We start from the raw sequence: 26,580 nt of genomic DNA, 5'->3' as shown, positions 1-26,580 counted from the left end.
AACAATTGACTCCAACATCTTCCCAACCACTGAGGTCAGGCTAACTGGTCTATAATTTCCTTTCTGCTGCCTTCCTCCTTTCTGAAAGAGTGGAGTGACATTTCTAATTTTCCAGTCCTCTGGTACCATGCCAGAGTCCAATGACTTTTGAAAGATTATTGCTAATGCCTTCACAATCTCTACCACTAACTCTTTTAGAGCCCTAGTGTGCAGTTCATCTGGTCTGGGGTGACTTATGTACCTTTAGGTCTTTCAGCTTTTTGAGCACTTTCTCCCTTGTAATAGTAACTGCACTCACTTCCCTCCCCTCACACCCTTCAACATCTGACACACTGTTAGTGTCTTCCACAGTGAAGACTGATGCAAGATAATCAGTTAGTTCATCTGCCATCTCCTTATTATTATTATCTCTTGCCTAACAAAGCTGTTGAAATTCTTTGAGATTTCACGTAGGATAGATATAAGGTGGTGTAGTGGCATCAGCACTGGACTTCGGGGCAAGAGGTCCAGAGTTCAAATCCAGCCTCCATCCGTGCCTGGGCTGAGTGCCTCATTGGGTTAAACATTGACAACTCTTTCTTCTCCTTCCTTGCTCATCCACAAGAACAGAGATTCATGCCTGGGGATGGTGAATGATGACTGGGGGTGGACTGGCAGCTCCAGAAGTGTGGCACCTTGAAAGCTGATCCTATCCCCACCCCACCCTGCCCTCACCTCACATCCCTAAAATCATGTATCCATTTTGCAAACAGACCACTGGTTAAACAAGTCAAGCCAGATTTACAGGTGATGGTGTCACCTGCAGGACTGTTTGGAAAGCATGGACTGGAGCACGTTCTGGGACATGACTGGCCTAGGATCATCTCATCAACACTGATGAATATGCAGGATCCGTGAATGGCTTCATAGGAAAATGCGTTCAGGACGTTACTGTGATTAAACTACCAGGGAAAATCACAAACCATGGCTGATCTTATCAACTCTGTGGACCTACCATCCACTGCCACCAACCTCATAGATCCCTTACCTCACAACTGCCATTTCTACCTTCTACCCAAGATCCATAAGCCTGCCTGTCATAGTAGATCCTTATTTTCTGCTTGTTCCTGCCCCACCAAACTTATATCTGCATACCTCAATTCTGTTTCTTCCCCACATCAATGTGCAATTTTGTAAAATAAAACGCTTGTATCTCTAGAGAGCCTTTCAAACCTCCAAGTTATCTCGAAACACTTTACAGTTAAAACAAGCACACACAAAATGCTGGAAGAACTCTGCAGGTCAGGCAGCATCAATGGAGAAGAATAAACAGTTGTCATTACAGGTTGATACACTTCAGAACTATCACAGTAATTTTTAATGTGTAGTTAAGATTTGTTTAATATTAGCTCTATTGTCACACATACATTGAAACGTTGGAATATACAGTGATAACCAGTCCGAATGTGTGTTGGGGCAGCCTGCAAGTGACGCCATGCTTCTGGCACCAACGACTTGCTAACCCTGACCCTGTACACCTTTGGACTGTGGGAGGAAACCCGTGTGTCCGTGGGGAGGACGTGCAAAGTCCTTACAGACAGCAGCATGGATTGAAGCCAGAGTGCTGGTGCTGTAATTGTGTTATGCTAAACATGCTGCCCACTGACATCAACTGTTGTAATGTATCTAATCACTGCCAGAAATCTTTCACAAGTAACTATCTCTGATCGAGCATGCACGGTCTGTGGTGCTAGCGTGCTTGCTTCCTGTCCGCTATGCCGCTGGCGTTTAGGGCAGCGGCGAAGGTTCCCCATCCCTAATGGTGTTCATCGTGCCAGTAGCGTACTCTCAGCATTATTGTCGGTGCTGCAGGTCTCGGGTGGAGACTCCAGACTACTGTCACACTCCCATATACAAAGATTCATCATTGTTGTTTCCGTAACAGTTTCTTTTTAACCAGTCCTGTTTTGTTAGCTTTGAGCTGAACCACTCTCCCCCCAAACCTGGAGAACCGGTGGACCTCTCTTAGCCTGACCTCTGCTCTTTGACCTATTTGGCATGGGTGACTCCACCAAGAGCCAAAGTCCAGTCAACTTGACTCTCTGGATCACTGAGGCACACAAGGTTGTGGTCCCTTTGGAGGTGTGATGAATATTGCAAAGTCAGTCCCCCACACTCCACGTCCCTACCCAACACATATCTATCAATGGATGGTCTATCTTATCTGAGAGAGTCGATGGGATTTATCAGCATATTTAAAAGACAGCAACTCTGACAGAGAGATTTTCCTCTAGCAGTGTACCAAAAGTGTCATGCAGAATCAGCAGGACTTGGACAGATTGAAAGAACGAGCCAAGAAGTAGCAGCTAGACTACAGTTTAGGGAAGTGTATAGCCAAGTAGTTTGGTAAAAGGAATAAAGGCATAGTCTATTTTCAAAACTGAGTGAATTCGGAACTCAGAAGTGCAAAGGAACTTGGAATTCCTTGTGCAGAGTTCCCTAAAGTTTAACCTGCTGGTTGAGTCGGTAACAATGAAGGAAATGCAATGTTAGCATTCATTTCTAGAGGACTAGGATATAATGCTAAGGCTTTTTAGGGCATTGTTCAGACTGCACTTGGAATATTGTGAGCAAATTTGGGCCCCTTGTCTAAGAAGGGATGTGCTGGCTTTTTTGAGGGTCCAGAGAGGTTTATGAGAATTATCCTGGAAATGAAAGGGTTAATGTATAAGGAGTGTTGATGGCTCTGGGCCTGTACTCACTGGAGTTTAGAAGAATGAGGAGGGATCTTACTAAAACCTACTGAATATTGAAAGCCTTTGATAAGGTGGATGTGGAGAGGATGTTTCTGATAGTAGGGGAGTCTAGGCACAGCCTCAGAATAGAAAGTTGTCCCTTTAGAACAGAAGTGAGGAGAAACTTCTGTGGCCAGAGGACTAATCTATGGAATTTGTTGTGATGGATGACTGTGGAGGCCAAGTCACTGAGTATATGTAAAGTGGAGGTTGAAAGGTTCTTGATTAGTAAGACTGTCACAGGTTAAGAGTGGGGGTAGCAGGGTAGGGATAATAAATCAACCATGATAGAATGGTGGAGTTGACTGGCCAAATGGCCTAATTCAGTTCCCAAGTCTTATGTTCTTAAAGTTGTGACCTGAAATCTTAGAATTGGGGCTTGCGGTCGGCAGGGAGGGGATTTTCTCGTAGCTAAGCTGCGGTCACACAGGAGCTCAGGTCGGAGAATTATTTTTATTTTGGCAATACAGCACAAAGTTGGCTTTTCCAGCCCTTTGAGCCACACCACCTTGGCAACCCCACAACCCCTATTACCCCTCACCTAATCACAGGACAATTTACAATGACCATGGCCTGCTGAGATCCTCCAGCACGTTGTGTGTGTCACTTGGATTTCCAGCATCTGTTTGTCCTTCCGCAGGGAGGACGTGCAGAGACTCCTTACAGAATGGCTCTGGAATTGAACTCTGAACTCCTGAGCTGTAATAGTGTCACTCTAACTGCTACGTTACCATGGCACCTGGGCAGGATCATGGACAATATTGCTTTGAATTTACAATTTGCTGATTGTGCAAACTAAAAACTGCTCAACAAAGGAGGAATTCTCAACAGAAATTGACAGAGTTGAGACAAAATTTGCAAGGATGATACCTGGACTTGAGGACCTGAGTAATAGTGAAAGGTTGAATAAGTTAGGACTTTATTCCCTAGAGCATACGATAATGAGGAGATATTTGATAGAGGGATGTACAATTATGAGGGGTATAGATAGGGTCAATGTAGGTAGTCTTTTTCCACTAAGGTTGGGTGAGAGTAGAACTAGAGGTCAGAGATTAAGGATGAAAGGTGAAATGTTTAAGGGGAAACTCAGAGGGTGGTGGGAGAGTGGAATGAGCTGCCAGTGGTAGAGGTGGATGCCGGCTCAATTTCAACATTTAAGAGAAATTTGGATGGATAGATGGATGGAAGGAGTATGGAGGGCTGAGGTCTGGGTGCAGGTTGATAGGACTCGGTAGGTTAATAGCTCAGCATGGACTAGATGGGCCAAAGGGCCTGGTTCAGTGCTGTAGTGTTCTAAGACTCAGAGTTCATGATTTATTCAAGGCAATGACTTTCATGGGCCATCCTGTGTTACTTCGGTGCTTACAAAAACTGCGGTCTTCTCTCCTATCAAATTCCCTTCAGCCCTTTACCTATCACCTCTCAGCTTCTCACGCATCCCTCCTCCCCCACCCATAATCCTTCCCCCTCACCTGGTCTCACCTATCATCTGCAAACTTGTACTTCTGCCCTCCCCACCTTCTTACTCTGTCTTCTGCCCACTTCCTTTCCTGTCCTAATGAAAGCTATTGGCATGAAACGTCAACTATCTATTCCCCTCCATAGATGCTGCCTGACTTGCTGAGTTCCTCCTATATTTTGTCTGACCTTCACCCCAGTCTACCAAAACAATTTGTGTAATTGGAGACTGTTCTCAGTCCCTGTGCTCACAACCAGCTATTGTCATCAACTTCTGTTGTCTGCATCTAGTGCCCATTCCCACTACCATGTTTCACATGAACTCTGCACGTGTGTGTGTGTGTCTGTGTCTGTCTGTCATTCAGTATGAAGATGCGTCTCTGCAGTTTTAATTCACCGGTCCAAGCTTGGTTGAACAAGACCCTGAGAATCCACACATCCCAAATGAATCCCAATGATGACTTCAACTCTGAGTACAGTTTGCTGATGACACCATTGTCGTGGGCTGTATCAGAGGTGGTGCTGAATCAGCATACAGGAGGGAGAATGAAAATCTGGCTGAGTGGTGTCATAACAACAACCCCTCACTCGATTTCAGCAAGACCAAGTAGCTGGTTTTAAACTTCAGGAGAAGGAAACCAGAGGTCCATGATCCAGTCCTTATTGGAGGATCAGAGGTGGAGAGGGTTAGCAACTTTAAGTCCTTAGGTGTTATTATTTCAGAGGACCTGTCCTGGGCCCAGTGCGTATGTGCAATTACAATGAAAGCACAGCAGCTCTTCTAAGGAGTTTGCAGAGGTTCTAAAACTTTGACAAACTTCTATAGGAAGTACTGTATATTGACGTTGCATCACAGCCTGGTATTGAAAAATCAATGTCCTTGAACGGAAACTCCTACAAAAAGTGGTGCAAACAGCCCAGTCCATCAAGGGTAAAGCCCTCCCACCATTGAGCACATCTACATGAAATACTGTTGCAAGAAAGCAGCATCCATCATCAAGGACCTCCACCACTCTCTTATCACTGCTGCTGTCAGGAAGAAGGTGGTACCAGAGCCTCAGGACTCACACTCCCAGGTTCAGGAACAGTTGATACCCCTCAGCCATTAGGCTTTTGAGCCAGATGCGATAACTTCACTCGCCCCATCACTGAACCGTCCCCACAACCTATGGACTCACTTTCAAGGACTCTCCATCTCATGTTCTCCATATTTATTGGTTATTTATTTATTTATGATTCTTTCTTTTTGTATTTGCACAGTTTGTTGTTTTCTGCACTCTGTTTGAATGCCCTAGTTGGGCAGTCTTTTGTTGATTCTGTTATTGTTATTATTCAATAGATTTATCGAGTATGCCCACAAGAAAACACACTTCAGGGTTGTATATGGTGACATATACGTGCTTTGATAATAAAATTTACTTTGAACATTTTGAGCATCTATCCTGATGAATAAAATTTGTTAGCCAGATTCCCTTTCACCCACGGAGCCTCTTGGCATCTACAGCCTCCTCTCAGACATGTAACATTAACGCCTGCTCCTTTGACTCCTTGATCTTCACTGATTATAGTCCTGTGAAGCACCTTTGGCGCCTCTGCTGTTTAAAGTCCTACAAAAATGTTGTGGTTGTGACATTCTTCTTCTTTATGTTCTCCAGTGCCGACTACCCCGACCTTCGAAAGCACAACAACTGCATGTCCTCCTGCCTGACCCCTGCAATATACGCCAGACTTCGGGACAAGACCACGTCCAATGGCTGGACACTGGATCAGTGCATCCAGACTGGAGTGGACAATCCTGGTCACCCATTCATCAAGACCGTTGGCATGGTCGCAGGCGATGAGGAGTCCTATGAGGTAAAAGGAGAACTATCTTCCACTGGATAGCTGGGCAGTGAGTGTGGATTTGGGAGGAACACGTGTGGGCTTATGTCACTTGGTGTCAGACAAGTTTCTCCAGCACCTTTTGCATACTGAGGGCATCCCAAAGTATCTCACAATCACAGAAGCTCTTCGCGAGAAATCACTGTTGTAATGCATTAAGAAGTAAATTCAGTAAAGACGTAAGAAGAGATTCAAACAAGAGGACATGAGTTGAGAGTTCGGGGGCAAATGTTTAAGGGTAACATGAGGGGGAACTTCTTTACTCAAAGAGTGGTAGCTGTGTGGAACGAGCTTCCAGTAGAAGTGGTAGAGGCAGGTTCAGTATTGTCATTTAAAGTAAAATTGGATAGGTAAGGAATGGGGGGTTATGGGCTGAGTGCAGGCCAGTGGGACTAGGTGAGTGTAAGCGTCGGCACGGATTAGAAGGGCCGAGATTACCAGCATTTTGTGTGTGTTGTTGTTTGAATTTCCAGCATCTGCAGATTTCCTCGTGTTTGGCCTGTTTCTGTGCTGTAATTATTATATGGTTATAAATCGTAATATATTAAGAAGGTGGAGGGATGGAGATATGTCTCTATCAAAGGAGGAGTAATGCCTTCCTTCCCTCCGCTAACCTGCAGGTCACCCTTGGGCAAGGTGTAGCACCTGCTCAGCCTCGTGATCAGGGTCACATGAAGCCATGGGAGCAGGTGGTGGTTGGTTGTTTGAGTAGCCGGTGCATATCACAAGTCCTGGTTATGCCACCACTGATGCCAGGCAGACTATTTCTGAAGAGTATTGGTAATGGCTGGGGTCACCCATCGTAAGGACACTGCCCAGAAGGATGGGCACAGTGGGGGAAAAAAGAGCAAAATGCTGAGATGGTGTTCATGGGTTCATTGTTCAAGAATGGGATTATGGTGGAGAAGAAGCTGTTCCTAAAGCTTTGAGAATATGTCTTTATGCTCCTGTACCTCCTCTCTGATGTTAGTAAGGACAAGAGGGCATGTCATGGGTGATAAGGGTCCTTAATGATTGTTGCCACCCTTTTGAGGCATAGTCTTCTGAAGATGTCCTCAATGTTGGAGAGGCTAATACACATGATGGAGCTGGCTGAATTTGCATTCTCAATGAGGTCCCCAATCAGCCTCTTTTATTCCAAGGAAACAAACTTAGTCACATCATAACTGAAGCACTCCGTCACAAATAACATCCTGGTGAAACTCCTCCACACTCTCTCCAGAGCATCCATATCCTTCCTCTGGGGCCTAGATCATTACAGCTCAGTACAGGCCCTTGGGAGCACAATGTTGTGGCAACCTTTTAACCTACTCTGAGATCAATCTAACCCTTTTCTCCCACAGAGCCCTCCATTTTCCATTATCCATGTGCCTTTCTAAGAGTTTCTTAAATATCCTGAATGTATCTACACTTACCACCAGCCCCAGCAGAGCATACATTGCACCCACTATACCATGTGCAAAACAATTACCTCTGACATCCTCCATCTTCCACCCCCCCCCCCCATCCAATAAGTTCCGTAAAATGAAACTGACTGGGAAGATGGTTCCCACAATTCCAGTGAAGCTGAACAGGATCCTTGTTCCAACAATCCAAATGAAACTGACTGGGGTCACCCGTCTGGTAAAGACACTGTCCAGAAGAAGGCAACGGCAATCAAAGATTCACCAAGAACAATCGTTATCAAGACCATGGTTGTCCACAGCACTTAAGAATGATCATGAATATATTAAGAACATTGTGAGTCAAGTCCTCCGTCTCTGCCATTTGATAATATCCAATTACTGTGTGACCTCAACAACACTTCCCCATTCCCTCCTGAAACTCCTTGACTCCCTTTTTGTTCCTGTTTGTCCCACGCCCATCAGGGAAAAGGCTACAGAGCACCCACGTCAGGACCACTAGACTCAAAATCCATTACTTCCCCCAAACTGATCAATCACCCCACCCATTAACCCGTCCCATCATCTCTTAATGTACCTAATAAAGGGGCATTTCTCATTAAAGGGGCATTTGTACCCACAGAACTGCCTCTCACTGGGTGGTTTTGTTTTTGGTTTTTTTTAGCACCATTATCTGTAAGCTCTAGAGACTGTTGTGCGTGCGAATCCCAGGAGATTAACGGTTTCTGAATAATCAAACCCCCCGTCTGGCGCCAACAATCATTCCAAGGTCAAAGTCACTTCAATCACATTTCTTCCCCCATACTGATGTTGGTCTGAACAACTGAACCTCTTGACCACGTCTGCATGCTGTTATGCATTGTGTTGCTGGCACATGATTGGCTGATTAGATATTTGCATTAACGAGCAGGTGTACCAGATAAAGTGGCCACTGAGTGTCTAAGATAATCTTATGGCCATACTCAGCAGTCAGTTCCACATTGTGCTTTGCATGATTGCTTTTACATCATGGGGTGTGATATCTTGTCTTATATTAATCATGTTTTATGCTTATTTTGTACTTTTTTATGCTTCATTGGATCCATAAGAGATGGGAACAGAATTAGGCCTCTGGGTCCATCGAGTTTACTCCCCCATTCCATCAGGACTGAGTTATTGTCCCCCTCAACCCCATTCTCCTGCCTTCTCCCCGTAACTTTCACATCCTTACTAATCGAGAACCTATCAGCCTCTGCTTGAAATATACTCGATGACCTGGTCTCCACAGCCATCCATGTTCAGTTGATTCCACAGATCATCATGAACTGGCTACAGAGATTCCTTCTCATCTCCGTTCTAAATAGACATCCCTCTATCTAAGGTTGCGCCCTCTGGTCCTAAGCTTACCCACCATAGGAAAAATCCTCTTCACATCCACTCCGTCTAGGCCAGTGGTCGGCAACCCACGGCTCTTTCATCTCTGTGCTGCGGCTCCCCGTGGTTCATTAGTTTTTGAAATGTAATTCGAAATTTGAAGATTATGGTGATCTTGTACAATCTAAAAACGTTGTGGAGACCCCATTTCCTGGCACATCCGAACCGGCTCACAATTAGCCACCGTTCCGGCTAAGGGAGATAGCCTACGGGGGGTTGTGAGTACGTGCCTTTTGGAGCATCCGCGCCCATGGGGACGGGTTGAGGGAGGCTTTAAATCAAGGCTGTTTAGTTCGAATAAAGTTACCTTTGACTGCAGTGTCATTATTTTAGTGCTGCATGTAGCACACCGCTACAACGTGTTTTTTATCACTATTAATATACATCACCACTGCCAATGCCTGACACCCGCCAGTGCGCGCTTTCTTTTAATTCTTCGATCCAAGGTAGGCTAACTATGGAGTAACCTTCAACCCAACGTCTTTTTTTCGGAGTTCAAAATGTTTTTGTTGCATGCAGAAATGTAATTTCATTTTCTCTGCAGGAGTTCATCAATTTCATAAATGCAACACATTATAGTTTGTTTATACATAGCATAAAGGCAAAAAAAAAACTGTTGTATGCAGTGTTATTTCATTTTAAATGTCAAACGGGTTTTGTGGCTCCCAGTGTTTTCTTTTCTGTGGGAAATGGGTCCATATTGGCTCTTTCAGTGGTAAACGTTGCCGACCCCTGGTCTAGGCCTTTCAATATTCAATAGGTTTCAATGAGATCTCACTTGTTCTTTCAATCTCCAGTGAATACAGTCCAGAGCCATCAAACGCTCCTCATACATCAACCCTTTCATTCTCGTGACCTTCCTCTGGATCCTCTCCAATTAATCTTCCTCAGAACTGGGGGGTTTCCTAGATGCAGGGATGACCTTCTGCAGCCTCTCCAATGCCAGCACATCTCTTCTCAGATCAGAGGCCCAGAGCACTCCAAGTGAGATCTGGCCAATGCCTTATAAAGGCCTTTACGTCCTTGCACTTATACTCTCGAAATGATTGCTAACTTTGCATTTGTCTTCATCACCACCAACTCAATCTGCAAGTTGACCTTTAAGAAATCCTGCACAAAGACTCCCAAGTCCCTTTTGCACTCCTGATTTTTGAATATTCACCCTGTTTAGAAAATAGTCTAAATAGACTTTAATCCTGCTAAAGTGCATGACCATGCACTTCTCTACAGTATATTCCATCTGTCACTTCTTTGCCCATTCTCCCAATTTGTCCAAGTCCTTCTGCAGACTCCCTGCTTCCTCAGCACTACATGCCCCCTCCCCCCCACCATTTTGCCTTCTACAAACCTGGCCACAAAGCCATCAATTCCATCGTCCACATCACTGACATGAAGTGTAAAAAGAAGCAGTTTTAATACTGTCTCTGCATAACTTCACTTGTCTCCAGCAGCCAACCAGAACAGGCCCCCTTTATTCTGACTCAGCCTCCTGCCAATCTATCTATCCTGTAATATAATGGGCTTTTATCTTGTCATGTGTGATACCTTCTCAAAGGTCTTAAGACAATCCAAATAAACAACATCCACTGACGCTCTATTGTCTATCCTGCCTGTTATTTCAGAATTCCAGAAGATTCTTCAGGCAGTATTTCCCCTTAAGGAATCCATGCTGACTTTAGCCTACTTCAACACATGTGCCTCCAAGTAATGCAAAACCTCATCTTTGAAAGTAGTCTCCAACCACTGAGATCAAGCTAACTGAACTATAATTAAATTTCTTCTGCCTCCCCCCCCCCCACCTTCTTAAAGAGTGAAGTGACATTCACAACTTTCCAGTCCTCTGGTACCATGTCAGAATCTAGTGATTCTTGAAAGATCATTACTAATGCCTCCACAATCTCTTCAGCCATCTGTTTTGGAATCCTGGGGCTTAGTCCATCTGGTTCAGGTGACATATCTGCCTTTCGACCTTCCAGCTTCCCGAGCAGCTTGTAATAGTAACTACACTCTCTTCTGCCCCGACACTCTCAAACTTCTGGCATACTGCTTGTATCTTCCACAGTGAAGACGCATGCAAAATAGTTATTAAGTTCCTATTGGCCACTGTTGATGTCAATGGATCTGGGGTCAAGGGGGTGAACAGCTCCAAGTTCCTGGGCTTAAACTTCACCGAGGACCTCACGTACATTCCGGCTGTGTAGTGAAAAGGCACAACAGCGCCTCTTTCGCCTCAGATGATTGAGGAAGTTTGGTATAGGTCCCCAGATCCTAAGAACTTTCTACGGAGGCACAATTGAGAGCGTTCTGACTGCATCACTGCCTGGTTTGGGAACTGTACCTCCCGTAATCGCGGGACTTTGCAGAGAGCCCAGCGCATCTGTAGCTGTGAACTTCCCACGATTCAGGACATTTACAAGGACAGGTGTGTAAAAAGGGCCTGAAGGATCATTGGGGACCCGAGTTACCCCAGCCACAATCTATTCCAGATGCTACCATCTGGGAAGCGGTACTGTAGCCAGGACCAACAGGCTCCGGGACAGCTTCTTCCACCAGGCCATCAGACAAATTAATTCACGCTGACACAATTGTATTTCTAAACTAGTGGTCACCAACCTTTTTAAGCACAAGATCCCCTACCTCGGCCATAGTCAAAGGCGAGATCAACCCCAGATCGATTAGTTACACGCATGCGCACCGGGGCAGGAAAGACTGGAAGTAAAATCCCGCAACCTGGAAGTAGAAATAATGTATAAACACCAGGGGTACACACCCTTTTCTGCACTGCGGACTGGTTTAATATTGACAATATTCTTGCGGACTGGTGGACCGGCCGACTGGGGGCTGTTAAACACGATGGAAATACAGCGATACTCGAAGCAGGTTCCTTGTGTCCAGTCTATTCCGCAATTTAGTTTTCACGGCTCTCGGCACTTAGCTGCTGTCCCGCTTGCTCACGTTTTTTCTGCTGAGAAAACTGAACAGGTTTGTCTTTAAGTGCAGGGTGCTTGGACTCAGGGTACCGAAGCAATATTCGCAGACGGTCTAATTCGGGCTCAGGGTTCAGTAAGTATCAGAGCAGCTACCGCTCTGCAATCTACTGAAACAAACTTTTGTTGGCCGATAGACCCTACAAGGGGGACGGGTGGGTGCCCTGTTGCACCTCGCTCGGTCGGTCGCTCTCTCTGGACTGCGACCGCCGCGGCCCCGACACGGGGACCTCCGACCCTGACCTTGTCCTCTCACCCTAGCCATGACCAGCTGCACCTGGCCAAGGCGTCTGGGTGGTGGGTCGTGGGTGGGGTGAGAGGACGAGGTCAGGACTGGAGATCCCCGTGTTGGGGCCGCGGTGGTCGCAGTCCAGAGAGAGCGACCGACCGAGCGAGGAGTGCGACAGGGCGCCCGCTCCCTTTGTAAGGTCTATCGGCCGACGCAAGTTTGTTTCAGTAGATCACAACGCTGTAGCTGCTCTGATACTTACGGAACTCTGAGCCCGAATTAGATCGTCTGCGAATACTTTAGCACCGGGTTCCCCATAAACATTCGGTGTGGTGAACAGGTTTAGAGGCGGCGCCATCCCGCCGGCCGCGCCCCGGACCAGTAGTATCGGAAGTTCCCGCCGGCCGCGCCCCGGGCCAGTAGTATCGGAAGTTCCTGCCAGCCACGCCCCGGGCCAGTAGTATCGGAAGTTCCCGCCAGCCGCGCCCCGGGCCAGTGACAATGGCACTTCCCGCCAGCCGCACCCCGGGCCAGTAGCATCGGAAGTTCCCGCCGGCCGCGCCCCGGGCCAGTAGTATCGGAAGTTCCCGCCAGCCGCGCCCCGGGCCAGTGACAATGGCACTTCCCGCCAGCCGCACCCCGGGCCAGTAGCATCGGAAGTTCCCGCCGGCCGCGCCCCGGGCCAGTAGCATCGGAAGTTCCCGCCGGCCGCGCCCCGGGCCAGTAGCATCGGAAGTTCCCGCCGGCCGCGCCCCGGGCCAGTAGCATCGGAAGTTCCCGCCGGCCGCACCCCGGGCCAGTAGCATCGGAAGTTCCCGCCGGCCGCGCCCAGGACCAGTGGCAATGGCACTTCCCGCCGGCCGCGCCCCGGACCAGTGGCATCGGAAGTTCCCGCCAGCCGCGCCCCGGACCAGTGGCATCGGAAGTTCCTGCCAGCCGCACCCCGGGCCAGTAGCATTGGAAGTTCCCGCCGGCCGCACCCCGGGCCAGTAGCATTGGAAGTTCCCGCCGGCCGCACCCCGGGCCAGTAGTATCGGAAGTTCCCGCCAGCCGCGCCCCGGGCCAGTAGCATCGGAAGTTCCTGCCAGCCGCACCCCGGGCCAGTAGTATCGGAAGTTCCTGCCAGCCGCACCCCGGGCCAGTAGTATCGGAAGTTCCCGCCGGCCGCGCCCCGGGCCAGTAGCATCGGAAGTTCCTGCCAGCCGCACCCCGGGCCAGTAGCATCGGAAGTTCCCGCCGGCCGCACCCCGGGCCAGTAGCATTGGAAGTTCCCGCTGGCCGCACCCCGGGCCAGTAGCATCGGAAGTTCCCGCCGGCCGCGCCCCGGTCCAGTAGCAACAGAAGTTCTTGCTGGCCGCCCGAGGCGAACCAGTGATCCCTGGCGCTAGGGAATCACCGCATTTAGGCAATTGATGATCTCGTGTGGGTTCAAGTTCAACAGTGGGCGTGACAGGGAATGAGGAAAGGTGCAGCTGACTCGTATTGTTTCCTCGCGGCCTGGTGGTTGGGGACCACTGAAGTACACCGTGTAATCACAAAGTACACTGCAGATGCTGTGGTCAAATCAACACGTACAAACAAGCTGGAGGAACTCAGCAGTCAGCAGGTTGACTGCTCATTTCAACGGATGCTGCCCGACCTGCTGAGTTCATCCAGCTTGTTTGTACGTGTTGAATTACACTGTGTAGTGTGGGGGAGCTACACGCATGCACACTGGGCAGAAAGAACGGAACTGAAATCCCGCAACCCGGAAACAATCTCTCAACAGTATTTGTGTATTTTGATTTTTTTCGGGATCTACTGGGAAAGTCGATCACGATCGACGGGTTGGCGACCACTATTCTAAACTATATTGACTGTTGTATATCTTACTGTACATACTATTTATTATAAATTGCTATAATGTGCACATTGCACTTTCAGACGAAGACGTAACATAAAGATTTTTATACCTCATGTATGTGAAGGATGTAAGAAATAAAGTATAGAGCACACTTTCAATATAACACCTTTGGTCCAATATTCATCACCTATTTCAAATTTGCTCTCTCACCTGCCTGTCCATCCTTACAGTCTAACAGTGTACAGCATCAACTTGTATAGCAACTGCCCTATCACTTCAGTTCCAATTTCCTTACCAACTTAGTTTAAACCCTTCTCAAAGCTCTAGAAAACTTGCCTGCAAGAATATTGATCCCCCTCGGGTTCCGGTGTAATCCATTCCTTCTATGCATGGTATACCTTCCCCAGAAAAGATCCCACTGATCCAGAAATCTGAAACTCTGCCCCCTGCACATGATCGTGTGGCTGAGGAACTGGTGCTGGGGCAGAACCTACCCCGCCTGGCATGTGGCACTGGGAGTAATCCGGAGGTTACTACTATACCTTGGATGTCCTGTTCTTCAGCCTCATCCCAGGCTCCCTGTACTCACTGCACAGGACTATCCTCACCCCCTACCTTTGTGCGCCATGACCCCTGGCTGCTCACCCTCCCTCTGAGATACTTGGGAGGCAGCACACCACCCTGGCTTCTCTTCCACGGCCACAGAGTCTGCTGTCCGTACCCCGAGCTATCACGTCTCCTATCACTAGCACTCTGCATGAGTTCACCCTTCCCTGGTGAGCCTCAGAGCTGGCCACCGCGCCACTGGCCTGGCTGCTGTTCCTGTGCCCTGATAAGTCGTCATCCTCCAGCAGTATCCGAACAGGATACTAGTTGCTTCTCCTTGTGGTCACCCATCTAGTACCTGAAGCCTTTATTCCTACTCTTTGCCACCTGCAAATCAGCCAATCTTCTATCTATGTTAGTATCTTTCCTGTAATGCCATAGGCTCCTGTGTTGTTACACAGCACCTTGTCACAGGCCTTCTGAAAATCCAAGTAAACAACATCCACTAACTCTCCTTTGCCTATCCTGCCTGTTATTTGCTCAGAGTACTTCTGAGCGAACAATCATTTCATTCTCCTCTGTGCTCATGCTCTGAAGAGTAACCACAAAGAAGCCTGGATCATGAAACACAATTCCACATCCTGGAGAAGAAAATGACCAAAGATGCTCATTTTTCTGAGAGAAGAAATTCCTCCATTGGAAATGATTCATTCTTTATTCTAAAACTGTGAACCCTAACTCCAGATACATCTATAAGACGCAGGACAAAATAAGGCCATTCAGCCCATCAAGTCTGCTCCACCATTCCATCATCATTGATTTATTACACCATTCTGCTGTCTTCTCCTTGTAACCTTTGACACCCTTACTAATCAAGAACCTATCAACTTCCACTTTATGACTTGACCTCCTGTGGCAATGAATTCCTGAGATTTGTGCCCCCCCCCCCCGGCTAAAGAAATCATTCCTCCTCTCGCTTTCTAAAAGGATATCCTTTTAGTCTGCATCTCTCTGGCCTTAGACTCTCCCATTATTGGAAACATCCTCTCCACATCCACTCTATCTAGGCCCTTCAATATTTCAATTCCACCCACTGGAAGAAACATATTCTCAGTTCCACTCTGTCAATCGCCTTTGCAATCCAATATGCTTCAACAAGGTCACCTCTCATCTGTCTATAGTCCAAAATGGCTCAACCACCTTACAGAAATCAACCTAGTGAACCTTTTCTGCAGCACCTTCAATGTACAAAGCCATACGCAGAGCTCCAGGTTAATAATGTTCAATAAGACCGCTTTATCATTCACCTTCACTCCACTCACCACAGCAGGTGAGATTTCCTGGTGCCACCCATTTGAATTCTAATTCCCATTCCCATTTCCATTCTGACACGTTGGTCCATGGCCTCCTGTACTGCCATGATGAGAGAGAGCAGCAACATCTCATATTCAGTACAAGTTACCATTTCTTCTACGAAATAATGTCCAAGGAAGGTTTATCCTTCATCTCAATCAGACAGAGCTCTGGTGTGATGAACACAGGACAATATGTACAATGCATTTCACTGTGTGTTTCAATGTGCATATGATAAATAAAACTAATCTTTTAACTTTTTAACAATGCAATGTCATCTCAACACCCTCCTGCATGTAAGTTTGATTTGTACTTAAGCCTCTGGATCCAGGACTTCATATTTGCACCTTGGGACCCCGTGAGTTGTAGACCCTTGTACATCTATCACAGGACTGAGTCCTTGTCGACTTGACCTTGGTAGGTCTACAAAATGTGCAGTTGTAGGTGACAGACCTGTGACTGTCCTGTTGTGGTGAAACTGTCCTCCAGATATTAAGCTGAGTTCCTTGGTATTACCTCCGGGAAACATTTCCTAATGCTCCTGATGAAGGGTCTCAGCATGAGATGTTTATTCATCTCCGTAGATGCTGCCTGACCTGCTGAGTTTCTCCAGCATTTTGTGTGTGTGTTGCTCCAGATTTCCAGCATCTGCAACTCTTGTGTTTATGATTTCCTAACACTGTCTCCTTCAATGCTGCAGGTCTTTGCTGATATTTTTGACCCTGTGATCATGGAAAGACACAATGGATATGATCCGAGGACCATGAAACACCCCACGGACTTGGACGCAAGTAAAGTGAGTGTCGATGTAAAACACGGAGATATTATTGACCAACAAATAACAACTAATACTGCAACTTTGATGTGGAAAATACTTTGAGGCTTCACAGTCAAACTTGATTTAATGCTGGGTTACCTTGTGATGTCAGAACTAATGACAAAATATTTGACGAAGGAGACTGGTTTTAAGGCAAGTCTCACAGTACAAGTGGGCGAGAGAGGTGAACATAGAACAGTACAACATAATAAAGGCCCTTCGGCCCATGATGTTGTGATGACCCTTTAAGATCAATCTAACCCTTCCCTCCCCCATACCCCTCCATTTAACTTTCATCCATATGCCTATCAAAGAATCGCTTAAATGTCCATAATGTATCTGACTCTGTTAACACTTCCCAACTCGATTTCCAGGTTCTTTTTCTGCATTGACGAGCCCGAGGTTCCATTTCCCTGTCACCTGATTGCTCCACCTCGCTTGTACTCTTGGTTTGTGTATTCCATGTGCCCTGTTTTCTGCATCTCTGACACTGCTCAGTGCAAGCTCCAGGAGCAACAGCTCATCCTCCAATTCGGCACTTTCCTGCCATGAAAGAGCGCAATCATTTCAAATAACCAGGCTTTCCACTTTGTGTCAGAACTGGCCAGCTCTTATCAACCTATAAAGTTAACTCACCTGCTTTCTTTATCACCTACCCCTTGTATTCATTCCTCTGTCCCCCTTCTTATTCTGGCCTCTTCCCCCCTTCTTTCCCAGTCCCTGATGAAGGGTCTCAGCCCAAAATGTCGACTGTTTATTCCCCTCCATAGATGCTGCCTGACCTGCTGAGTTCCTGCAGCATTTTGTGCGCGTTGTTCTGGATTTCCAGCATCTCTTGTGTTCAGTATTTCTCACTCTAAAACCGCTGCCAGATTGACAAATTATTCACAGCTTTGTCTGGCATTTTTACCGTTCTTTGTTTTTATCCCTGCTGCAGATTAGAGGCGGGCAGCTTGATGAGAGTTACGTGCTGTCTTCCCGCGTGAGGACGGGGCGCAGTATCCGCGGGCTGAGTATGCCCCCTGCCTGTACCCGAGCTGAGAGGAGAGAGGTGGAGAGGGTGACTGTCGACGCCCTCGCTGGGCTGAAGGGAGACCTGGCTGGACGATACTACAGCCTGTCCACCATGACGGACAAGGAGCAGCAGCAACTCATCGATGTAAGATGTGGAACCAGCAGCTCCCCTTCTGCAGGGGGTGGGGGCGGTGGTGTGGCACGGGTGCTACCCTGTCACACGCACAGAGCAGGGGTCAGACATCGATAACAGCTCCCTCCACACGCCCAGGGCAGGGGCAGCTAAGCCGCCTTGCAGGGGTCCTCACAGAGTCACTTCACGATGACTGAGGCAGTGCTTATCCAGGCTGCTCATGCACACCGTACGTCTGCCATCAGGACATGCTGTTCACTATATTTTATCATCCAGCAATAAGGGACCTCCCCAGTGTTGTCTCTTTACTGTACCCGGGTGTGCTGCAGCTTTACTTTGGAGATCCGGGGTGGAGAGTGTTGCACAGAGCAACAGATTCCCTAGAACCCCCTGCTATTTCTGCAGCTGGGGGGAGACGGTGTACCATGTATATACAGTATGAGGGTGAGAGGTGGCTGCCTCTATGTGAGTACCCAAAGGGGCCACTGCTCAAGTACGGGCTGCACTTCAGCCCCGTGTTCCTGATCTACAGCCACCCAGTGCAGAGAAGAATGTCCTGGCATTCAAAGGCTCTCATATCAGTAAGAGTTCTTGGGGACGCTTTGGAGTCTTCCAAATTAAATGTGACTTGCAACACAACTCCGTCTCAAAGAGCACAGGTTGCCATGGTGGTAGATTTCATTTCCTTTCTTGGGAATGAGTTTCACTCGCTGCCCCTGATGTGATGGTGTCAAAGAAGCTGTATCTTATATCCAACCCATACTGTGCTTTGCCTTGGGGAGTTAGCTGAAAGTGTATAGAGGATTAGAAGAGTGTGATAGGACACTGCAAGGGCCAGAGAGCTACCATGAAAGCATTGTTATCTCTCATCACTATTTAATGCTAGATATGTTTTGATCATGACTTGGTCCAATGCAGAAGCACTTTAATAACTATAGACTTTTCCATCCTTAGGACCATTTCTTGTTTGACAAACCGGTGTCTCCTCTGCTGACCTCATCGGGGATGGCCAGAGACTGGCCTGATGCCCGTGGGATCTGGTGAGTCCATCAGTCTAGTTGTCCTGCCCAACTCTTCGAGTTATGGTTGACCAGAGCCTTAGAAACCTAGTTTAGTACCTTCACTCTCTCCCCCTCCTTCTCCCCTTTCTCTGTTCCCTCCACTCTGCCCTGAAGACCACAGCCTTGTCCCTGCCCCTCACCTCCCATCTCTGCTTTCCTCCATCCTTCCCTGGTCCGAATTCTCCCTTGGCCTCATAGATGGATTTGTCCTGGATTGGACAAAGCTTGATGCTGTGTAACCAGAGGCCAAAATACTCAACTACACAGGACTCCAACTTTAATATTCTAAACCTCTTTACGTTTGTACTAATCGTGTGATCAGACAAGTTCTGAGTCAGGAAATGGGAGGTGGTGGCAGACAGATGACTATGGAGGGAAGGAAGGGGTTCATTTGCAGGAGAAATTGATACCTGAAGGGGGCAAGTCGAAATTCAAGCAGCTGGGGGGATTTTAAAACAATGTATCTCATGCAGAAAATGTAAAGAGGTGGATATTTCCAGGTATGAATACAGCTAAAGATGCGGCCATTGTTGACTGAGATCTCTCCTCTTGCTCTACAGGCATAACAATGAGAAGACTTTCCTAATCTGGGTTAATGAGGAGGACCACACTCGAGTCATCTCCATGGAGAAGGGGGGCAACATGAAGAGGGTGTTTGAGAGGTTCTGCCGAGGCCTCAAAGAGGTGAATGAGATTCTGTGTAAAATCCAAAGAACTAGGAACCTACTCTGGGCAGTGCAAGAGGCCATTCAGCTCATCGTGCTTGTGTTGGCTCTTTGGTGGATTTATCCGTACAGTCATATTCCCCAAACTCTTTCCACAGAGCCCCAGGAACATTTTCCCTTTAAATACTGGACATTGCTCACAACATCAGGTTCCCTGTCCCTAACTATCCTTGAGAAAGTGGTGGTGAGTCATATTTTTCAGCTGCTGCAAGCTGTGTACCGAAGGTGGGAATGGTGCAGGATTTAGATGCAGTTGTGAGACATTTCCAAGTAAGAACAGTGAGGGACTTGGAGGACAAGGAATCAAGTTCTACTTGCATCTTTTCAAAAAAGTGGAGCAGCCATTGGCTACATGCAGCAAGACCTGGACAACATTCAGAGATCAAGGATCAACCCATCTCAGGTTCAACATATGCTCTCTATACCCCACTGTTGTAACATTTGATTGAGTTACTGTTGCCTCCCTGTCAGCGTGAATCACCCTGGACATGCTTCCCTGTTATCTGTCATTAACGAGGCATTTTTGCCCCCAGAATCGCCGTTTGTTTTGTTTTTGCACCATCCTCTGTGAGCTCTAGAGGTCCCAGAAAATCCCAGGAGATCAGCAGTTTCTGAGATACTCAAACCACCCCGTCTGGCACCAGTGAGCATTTCATGGTCAAAGTTCTTCCCCTGTCTGGTCTGAACAACAGCCGAGTCCCTTGATCACGCCTGCATGCTTTTATGCATTATGTTGGCTGATTAGATGTTTGCATTAGCAAGTAGGTCTACAGATGTACCTAATAAAGTGGTCACTGAGTGTATGTTTACATGTATTATAAATTTTCTCTGGCATATTGGTCAGGACCAAAATGCACAAAAAAACAACATTCAGAAATATTAAAGAATATAAAATTATATAAAAATAAAGCTAGCGGTTATGGAATAAAATGTGTATGAATAATAAATACCAGCATGTATTTACGACGTAAACAGCATTATAAAAAGTGGGTTAGAGAGATACGCCTGCTCCACTTGAGCTTCTAGGAGGTGGAGGTCACGGGTGTTGGAGCAGTCGGGGTAGGAGGTGCACTGCAGCTGACAGCCCCAGAGCACCACTGACGGAGGGGAGGAATGTTCCCTTGTCTCGGCAGTGGTACCAAGCGGAGATGGTGTTGAGCTTTTTGAGTGGTGTTAAGCATTCCATTCCCCTCCTTGCAAATAATTGGAAGGGGCTGGGTGTCGGGAGATGAGTCACTAGCTGCAAGGTGCCCAGACTCTGGAGCACCATGGTACTTACTCAGACACCAGTGACTGCAGAGGCTGGAATGTGGGGCAACACATAAGATGTTGGTAATGTAGTGTTGGCTTGATGCTATTACAGCACAGGGTGTTCCGGAGATTGGAGTTCTGATGCCATCTGTAAGGAGTTTGTATGTTCTGCCTGAGTGCATGGGTTTCTTCTGGGTGATTCATTTTTCTCCCGCACTCTAAGGACGTACTGGCTAGTAGGTTAATTGGTCATTGTAATTTGTCCTGTGATTAGGCCAGTGTTAAATAGATGGGTTGCTGGGCAGTGGGACTCATTGGGCCGGAAGGGCCTGTTCCACACTGTATCTCTAAATAAATAAATAAAATTGATAACCCACCAGGTCAGGCAGCATCCGTAGAGTGAAATGGACGGTCAATGTTTCAAACTGAGATCTTTTAACTCAACACGTTGACCATCCATTTCTCTCCGCAGATGCTGCCTGACCCCTTGAGTCCCTCCAGAGTTTTGTGTGGTAGTTATGCAGTTGGTAGTTGAGTTTGTGATCATGGGTGACCCCAACCTCCTCTGTTTATCAGTGATGGGGGCCTCAGCGATGAAAATTCACTGTATGTCCAGGTAGATGGTTAGACTCTCTCTTGTTGGAGGTGGAACTTGTGTGGCACTTGCATGAAGTAAATTTATTATCAAAGTACGTATATGTCACATAGACTACCCTGAGATCATTTTCTTGCAGGCATTTACAGGAAAATAAAGAAATTCAATACAATTCATGAAAAACTATACATAGGCAAAGACTGACAAATAACCAATGTGTAAAAGAAGTCAAATTGTGCAAATTTGAAAAAAATAATACTGAGAACATGAGTTGTAGAGTGTTGAAAGTGAGTATGTAGGTTATGGAATCCATTTGGTGTTGAGGCCAGTGAAGTTATCCACGCTGGTTCAGGAGCCTGATGGCCGTATGGTAATAACAGTTCCTGAACCTGGTGGTGTGGGGCCTAAGGCTCCTGTACCTCCTGCCTGATGGCAGCAGCGAGGAAAGAGCATGGCCTGGGTAGTGGGAGTCCTTGATGGTGAATGCCAGTTTCTTGTGAGAGTGCTCCATGGAAATGTGTTCACTGCTGGTGATGGACTGGTCTGGTCCCCATTGGTGTTTCCATACCGTACTCGAAAGGGGCAGAGGGGTGTTCTGGTCTTGATATATTCACAGATGAGCAGCCTCACCTTCTGAGAAGTTGCAAGTGGAAGGTGGTTGTTTGTAGAAAGTCATTGGTGGAAGCAGATTTTATTGCACACGGAGCAACAACTCGAAGTGCAAAAATAACTTCTCTCCCTGTCGGTTTCTTTGTCAGTCACTGCATTTGCAGTCCATGTTGCCCTGGTTACCATCCCTCCTGCCTTGGAAGCACTTCCCCTCCGTGTGACATTCAGATTTATCATTCTATTATGCAAGTGAGCTTTAGTTCAGTTGTACGCATGCAAATCCCTTCAATACCCCCCCCCAACATCCGCTCACCACCCTCCTCCACCCCCACACTCTGCTCGCCTGCTTCCACCCACCCTCCTCTCCCCCTCCCCCAGCTACACATCCTGCCCTACCTTCACCTCCCTCTCCCCCACCTACACATCCCCCCACATTCACCTCCCCCTCCCCGACCCTCAACTCCCCCACCTACACACGTCCCTCCCCACCCACACAAACCCCTCCCCATCCTCACCCTCATTTCCTCTACCCCTCCTCATCTTCACCTTCCCCTCCCCATCTTCATCTCCTCTCCTTCACCCACACATTCCCCTCCCTCATCCTCATCTCCCCCTCCTCCACCTACCCATCCTTCTCCCCCTCCATTAGCACCCCCATACCCAGCCACACATCCCCCTCCCCTCCCTCATCATTCCCTCCCCCTCTCCGCCTCCACCTACCCCCACCTCCCCATTCCTCTCTTCCACTTCCCCCTTTCCTCCTCTGCCTACCCCTCCTTTACCCTCTCCTCCACTTCCCTCTCCTCACCTCCCCATATCCAAACACACATCCCCCTCCCCCTCATCCACCCTCTCCTCCATTTGCCCCTCACCACCCCTCCTCCATTCCCTCTGTTCCTTGTAATCAGATGCCTCCGTCGGTTCCTGCTACAGCCCCTGACTGGGATCCCAGACTCCCCACCCATCTCATTTTTCCCATTGTTCTGTTTTCCATCTAATCCGGCATTACCTACTGTTGGAGGAGCTGAGGCAGGGGCAGGTGAGGCAAGAATGGGGAGGGGACGGTGAAGCCCCCAACCGAAGTGTTTAGGCTCTGACTGCCTCCTGTGAGCATAGTGGGGGCCGGCCAGGATTAGGATTGCCCTGCCCCTCCCACCGGCCTCCACTGACACCCCAGCTGTCAGTCTGGGCCTCCCGCCAAGCAGTTTGGGGTGTAAACATGCCTGGAAAATTTCCAAAGCCTCGGAATGACACAGACCGGAGAAGGTGGGAATTAGGCAGACTGCAACTCTGAAGAATCGCAGAACTGTTATGGCTTGGAAGGAGGCCATTCGGCCCATTATGTCAGGGTCAGCTACACAATTGACTCCCTCTCCCTGCAAATCCTTTCCACTCGGAAATCCATCCAAACTCTGCCATGCCATCTGTCTCCACGATTTCCATGGCAGGACATTCCAACCCAAAACGCTCCATGTTTAAAATAAAGGAAATCCTATGTCAGATTTGTCGTTCTCTCTGTGCATGACTTCTGGGTTCAGGGTCCTCTGGTAATGAGAACCATTTCCATTTACTCGGTCGCACCGGCCTCTGACTCACTAACCAGTGACCAGTGAACAACTCCAGCTTCAACAAATGGCTGGCAGAACCAGTTTCAACTCTCGCTCCAATTGTAGTTCTTTTGTTTATTTATTCAGTGATCCAGCACGGTAGCAGGCCCAACAAGCCCATGCCACCCAACTGCTTTAACCCGTACGTCTATGAACGCATATGCGTTTGGACTGTGGGAGGAAACTAGAGCACCCAGAGGAAACCCACACGGTCACAGGGTGGACGTACAAACTCCTTACAGACAGCGGCAGGAATTGAAACCGAGTTTGCGGGCAGTGTAAAGGCATTATGCTAACCGCTATGCTATCATGCTGTGTTCTTTCTACCCACATAATTAAGGCAGACTTGCAGTCATTTTGGGAAATCTCCACCCTCTCCAAACATTTCCCTTCTTTCCTAATATGTGGCACTCAGTTGTGGACAAACCAAGGTTTCCTTGTCACTAATTTGCTCCTTCACACAATGCCGCTATTTGTGAAGCTCAGAGTCCCACCTGCTCCTTAACCACTGTTAAGGGAGATTTACAGTCATAAAGCACCACAGTGTAGAAAAAGGCAATTCAGCCCATCTAGTCTGTGCCAAACTGTTGTTCTTCCTAGTGCCATCAACCTGCACCTGGAGCACAGCCCTCCATAACCAAGCTTCCCTTAAATGTTGCAATCACACCTTCATCCACCACTGCTGCTGGTGTTTCCTCCGTGGATCCTCTATGTTACTTCATCAGAGATCCTCACTAAGGTTTGACACAATCTTTAGCATATCCATGAAGGTGTCTTCTGACCAGTCCCTGTTAATTTCTAAGTTTCAGCACTGCTGAGTTTACCTAACTGGTCCATTTTCCTTACACCCTTCTTTGAACATGGTTGTGCACATTTCCAATATTCCAGCCCTCAGGACCACACCAGACTCTGTGGATATCTGGATCACGTGTTCCAGAGTGGTACAGTGATTGTGAAGAGCAGGACTTGGCATGAACAGGCCCCGCTGTTACCTGAGCAAGCAGAGGTGCAACATTGCAAACTTCAGGACTGCACTGTCCTGTAACCAGCATAAAGTGGCATCTTCAAACAGCGATGCCTCATAAAGGTGGCACCCAGTATTAAGGACCTCCATCACACAGGACTTTCCCTCTTCTCACTGCTGCCATCAGAGAGGTACAGGAGCCTGAGCACGCACACACTCAATGTTTTAGGAACAGCTCTGCCCCTCTGCCACCAGACTACTAAATGGACCATGAACCCATGAGCACTGCATCATTTTTTTATTTTATTCATTTTTTTTGTAATTTATAGCTTTTTTTATTATGTATTGCAATGTGCTCCTGCCTCAAAACCACGTATTTCATGATGTATGCCAAAGTTGTTAAACCTGATTCTGATTCCAATCAAACCCCTGACATAAGAGTTTAACTCAGGTTTGAAAGTGTTGAAACCTCGTTGTTATCCAGCCAAACGACATTTAGACATGAGAGTATGGCTCCTTCTCCCAGAGAGTGGCCGGCCTGTGGGACTTGCTGCTCACAGGAAGGGTTCAGACTGAGGCTTTCTACAAGAGGTCATCTTCAAAAAAGGTGTCATCCATCATTAATGACTCCCATCGCCCAGTATGTGTCCTCTTCTCATTGTTACCATCAGATAGGAAGTACAGGAGCCTGAAGAGAGGGACACTCAATGTTTTAGTAACAGTTTCTTCCACTCCGCCATCATGGAAAATGAACCCACCCATGAGCACAACCTTGCTATTTTTGCACTACTTATTTAGTTTAACATAAATATTTCTTATTGTAATTATATATATATTGCACTGTACTGCTGCAAAACAACAAATTTCATGACATACTATATGTCAATGATGATAAACCAGATTCTGACTTTTCATATAAACCCTATTCCCTTTAGGTGGAGAGACTGATCTCGGAGAAGGGCTGGGAGTTCATGTGGAGTGAGAGTCTTGGCTACATCCTCACCTGCCCCTCCAACCTGGGCACTGGACTTCGAGCTGGCGTGCACGTGAAGCTGCCGCTGCTCAGCAAGGTATCGCTTCCCTTCTACATGCAGAGCTTCTTCTCGCTGAGAATGGAGGTTATGCTGTCAAATTGTACACTGACCAAGGTGCTGAAATACAGTCTTTCAGGGCAGCAACAGTTCTGTATCTAAGCTGCACTGTCTCTGCCTTGAAAGTGTGTGGTGGGACAGTGTAGAAGGAGATTTAGTCTGTTTCCAATCCTTTCTGGTTTAGTCAATGTACAGAGCTGAATCTTGACAGGGGCACAAATGTGAAATCTCCAAAGATGGAGACACATAAAGGTGTCAATAGTTGAATTTTTACAGTTGTCCGTCTGTTGGAAAATGGACAAAAATCACTTGATTCAGTAACTGTAATTCCATAGTATTGTAATGAATGGATTCTAAAGCACATAACACTGACACAGAGTAATGTTCACTCATTTACTCAGAGTGGACAGAAAGAGGAAACTAGCTCTGCTCTTTATAAGAATGTACATATCTCGGATTTTTGAACTTTGTATTATTATTGGAGCTCGTTGTAGGTATGTCAGTAAGATGGGCATTCATAACCCAGGAATGGCCCGTATGGCATTTGTGTTATCCTCAGCTGGAGTCTGTGATGAGCCTCATTCTGTACCTAATCCGTCCCAGCCTTGATGGGATGGGATAGGATCGAGGTAGGTTTACCCTGTATTCTAATCCATGCTGCTTATCCCTGGGATTTCCTGAGAAGGCTGTGTTAAATGCACCATATGTTGTAATGAGCACAAATGTAATGGCAAAGAAGCAGACTTAAACAACATAAGATGTGCAAGGTCCTGAATATCACATCTGAATTTCCCATGTCCCTCTGACTTCTGAATTTACGCCGTTT

General features: G+C 47.3%; 2 protein-coding genes across 4 annotated transcripts in view; one reads left to right on the top strand and one right to left on the bottom strand.

Moving 5' to 3' along the window:
- LOC132378781 (G-protein coupled receptor 161-like) overlaps positions 1 to 26,580 on the bottom strand; it is a 74,369-nt gene that overhangs the window by 4,695 nt on the left and 43,094 nt on the right. The window contains exon 3 of one of the 2 annotated variants that reach the window (XM_059945938.1): positions 22,962 to 25,351. The exons of the other annotated variant lie outside the window; for it this stretch is intronic. Coding sequence (XP_059801921.1) covers positions 25,284 to 25,351 — 68 coding nt within the window. The 3' untranslated portion in view covers positions 22,962 to 25,283. Of the gene's footprint in view, positions 1 to 22,961; positions 25,352 to 26,580 lie in introns of those variants that run through there. 2 annotated transcript variants of the gene reach the window in all.
- Positions 1 to 26,580, top strand: part of LOC132378780 (creatine kinase U-type, mitochondrial-like) — a 41,983-nt gene that overhangs the window by 9,954 nt on the left and 5,449 nt on the right. For both annotated transcript variants that reach the window (XM_059945936.1, XM_059945935.1), the window contains exons 3-8: positions 5,888 to 6,086; positions 16,588 to 16,683; positions 17,642 to 17,863; positions 18,806 to 18,891; positions 19,473 to 19,596; positions 25,599 to 25,733. In XM_059945936.1, the coding sequence (XP_059801919.1) occupies positions 5,888 to 6,086; positions 16,588 to 16,683; positions 17,642 to 17,863; positions 18,806 to 18,891; positions 19,473 to 19,596; positions 25,599 to 25,733 (862 nt within the window). The remainder of the gene's footprint in view (positions 1 to 5,887; positions 6,087 to 16,587; positions 16,684 to 17,641; positions 17,864 to 18,805; positions 18,892 to 19,472; positions 19,597 to 25,598; positions 25,734 to 26,580) is intronic.

The sequence above is a fragment of the Hypanus sabinus genome, chromosome 21, assembly GCF_030144855.1.
Source record: "Hypanus sabinus isolate sHypSab1 chromosome 21, sHypSab1.hap1, whole genome shotgun sequence".
NCBI lineage: Eukaryota > Metazoa > Chordata > Chondrichthyes > Myliobatiformes > Dasyatidae > Hypanus > Hypanus sabinus.
The sequence above is the reverse complement of the archived record's forward strand: the minus strand, read 5'-3'. Positions and strand labels throughout refer to the sequence as shown.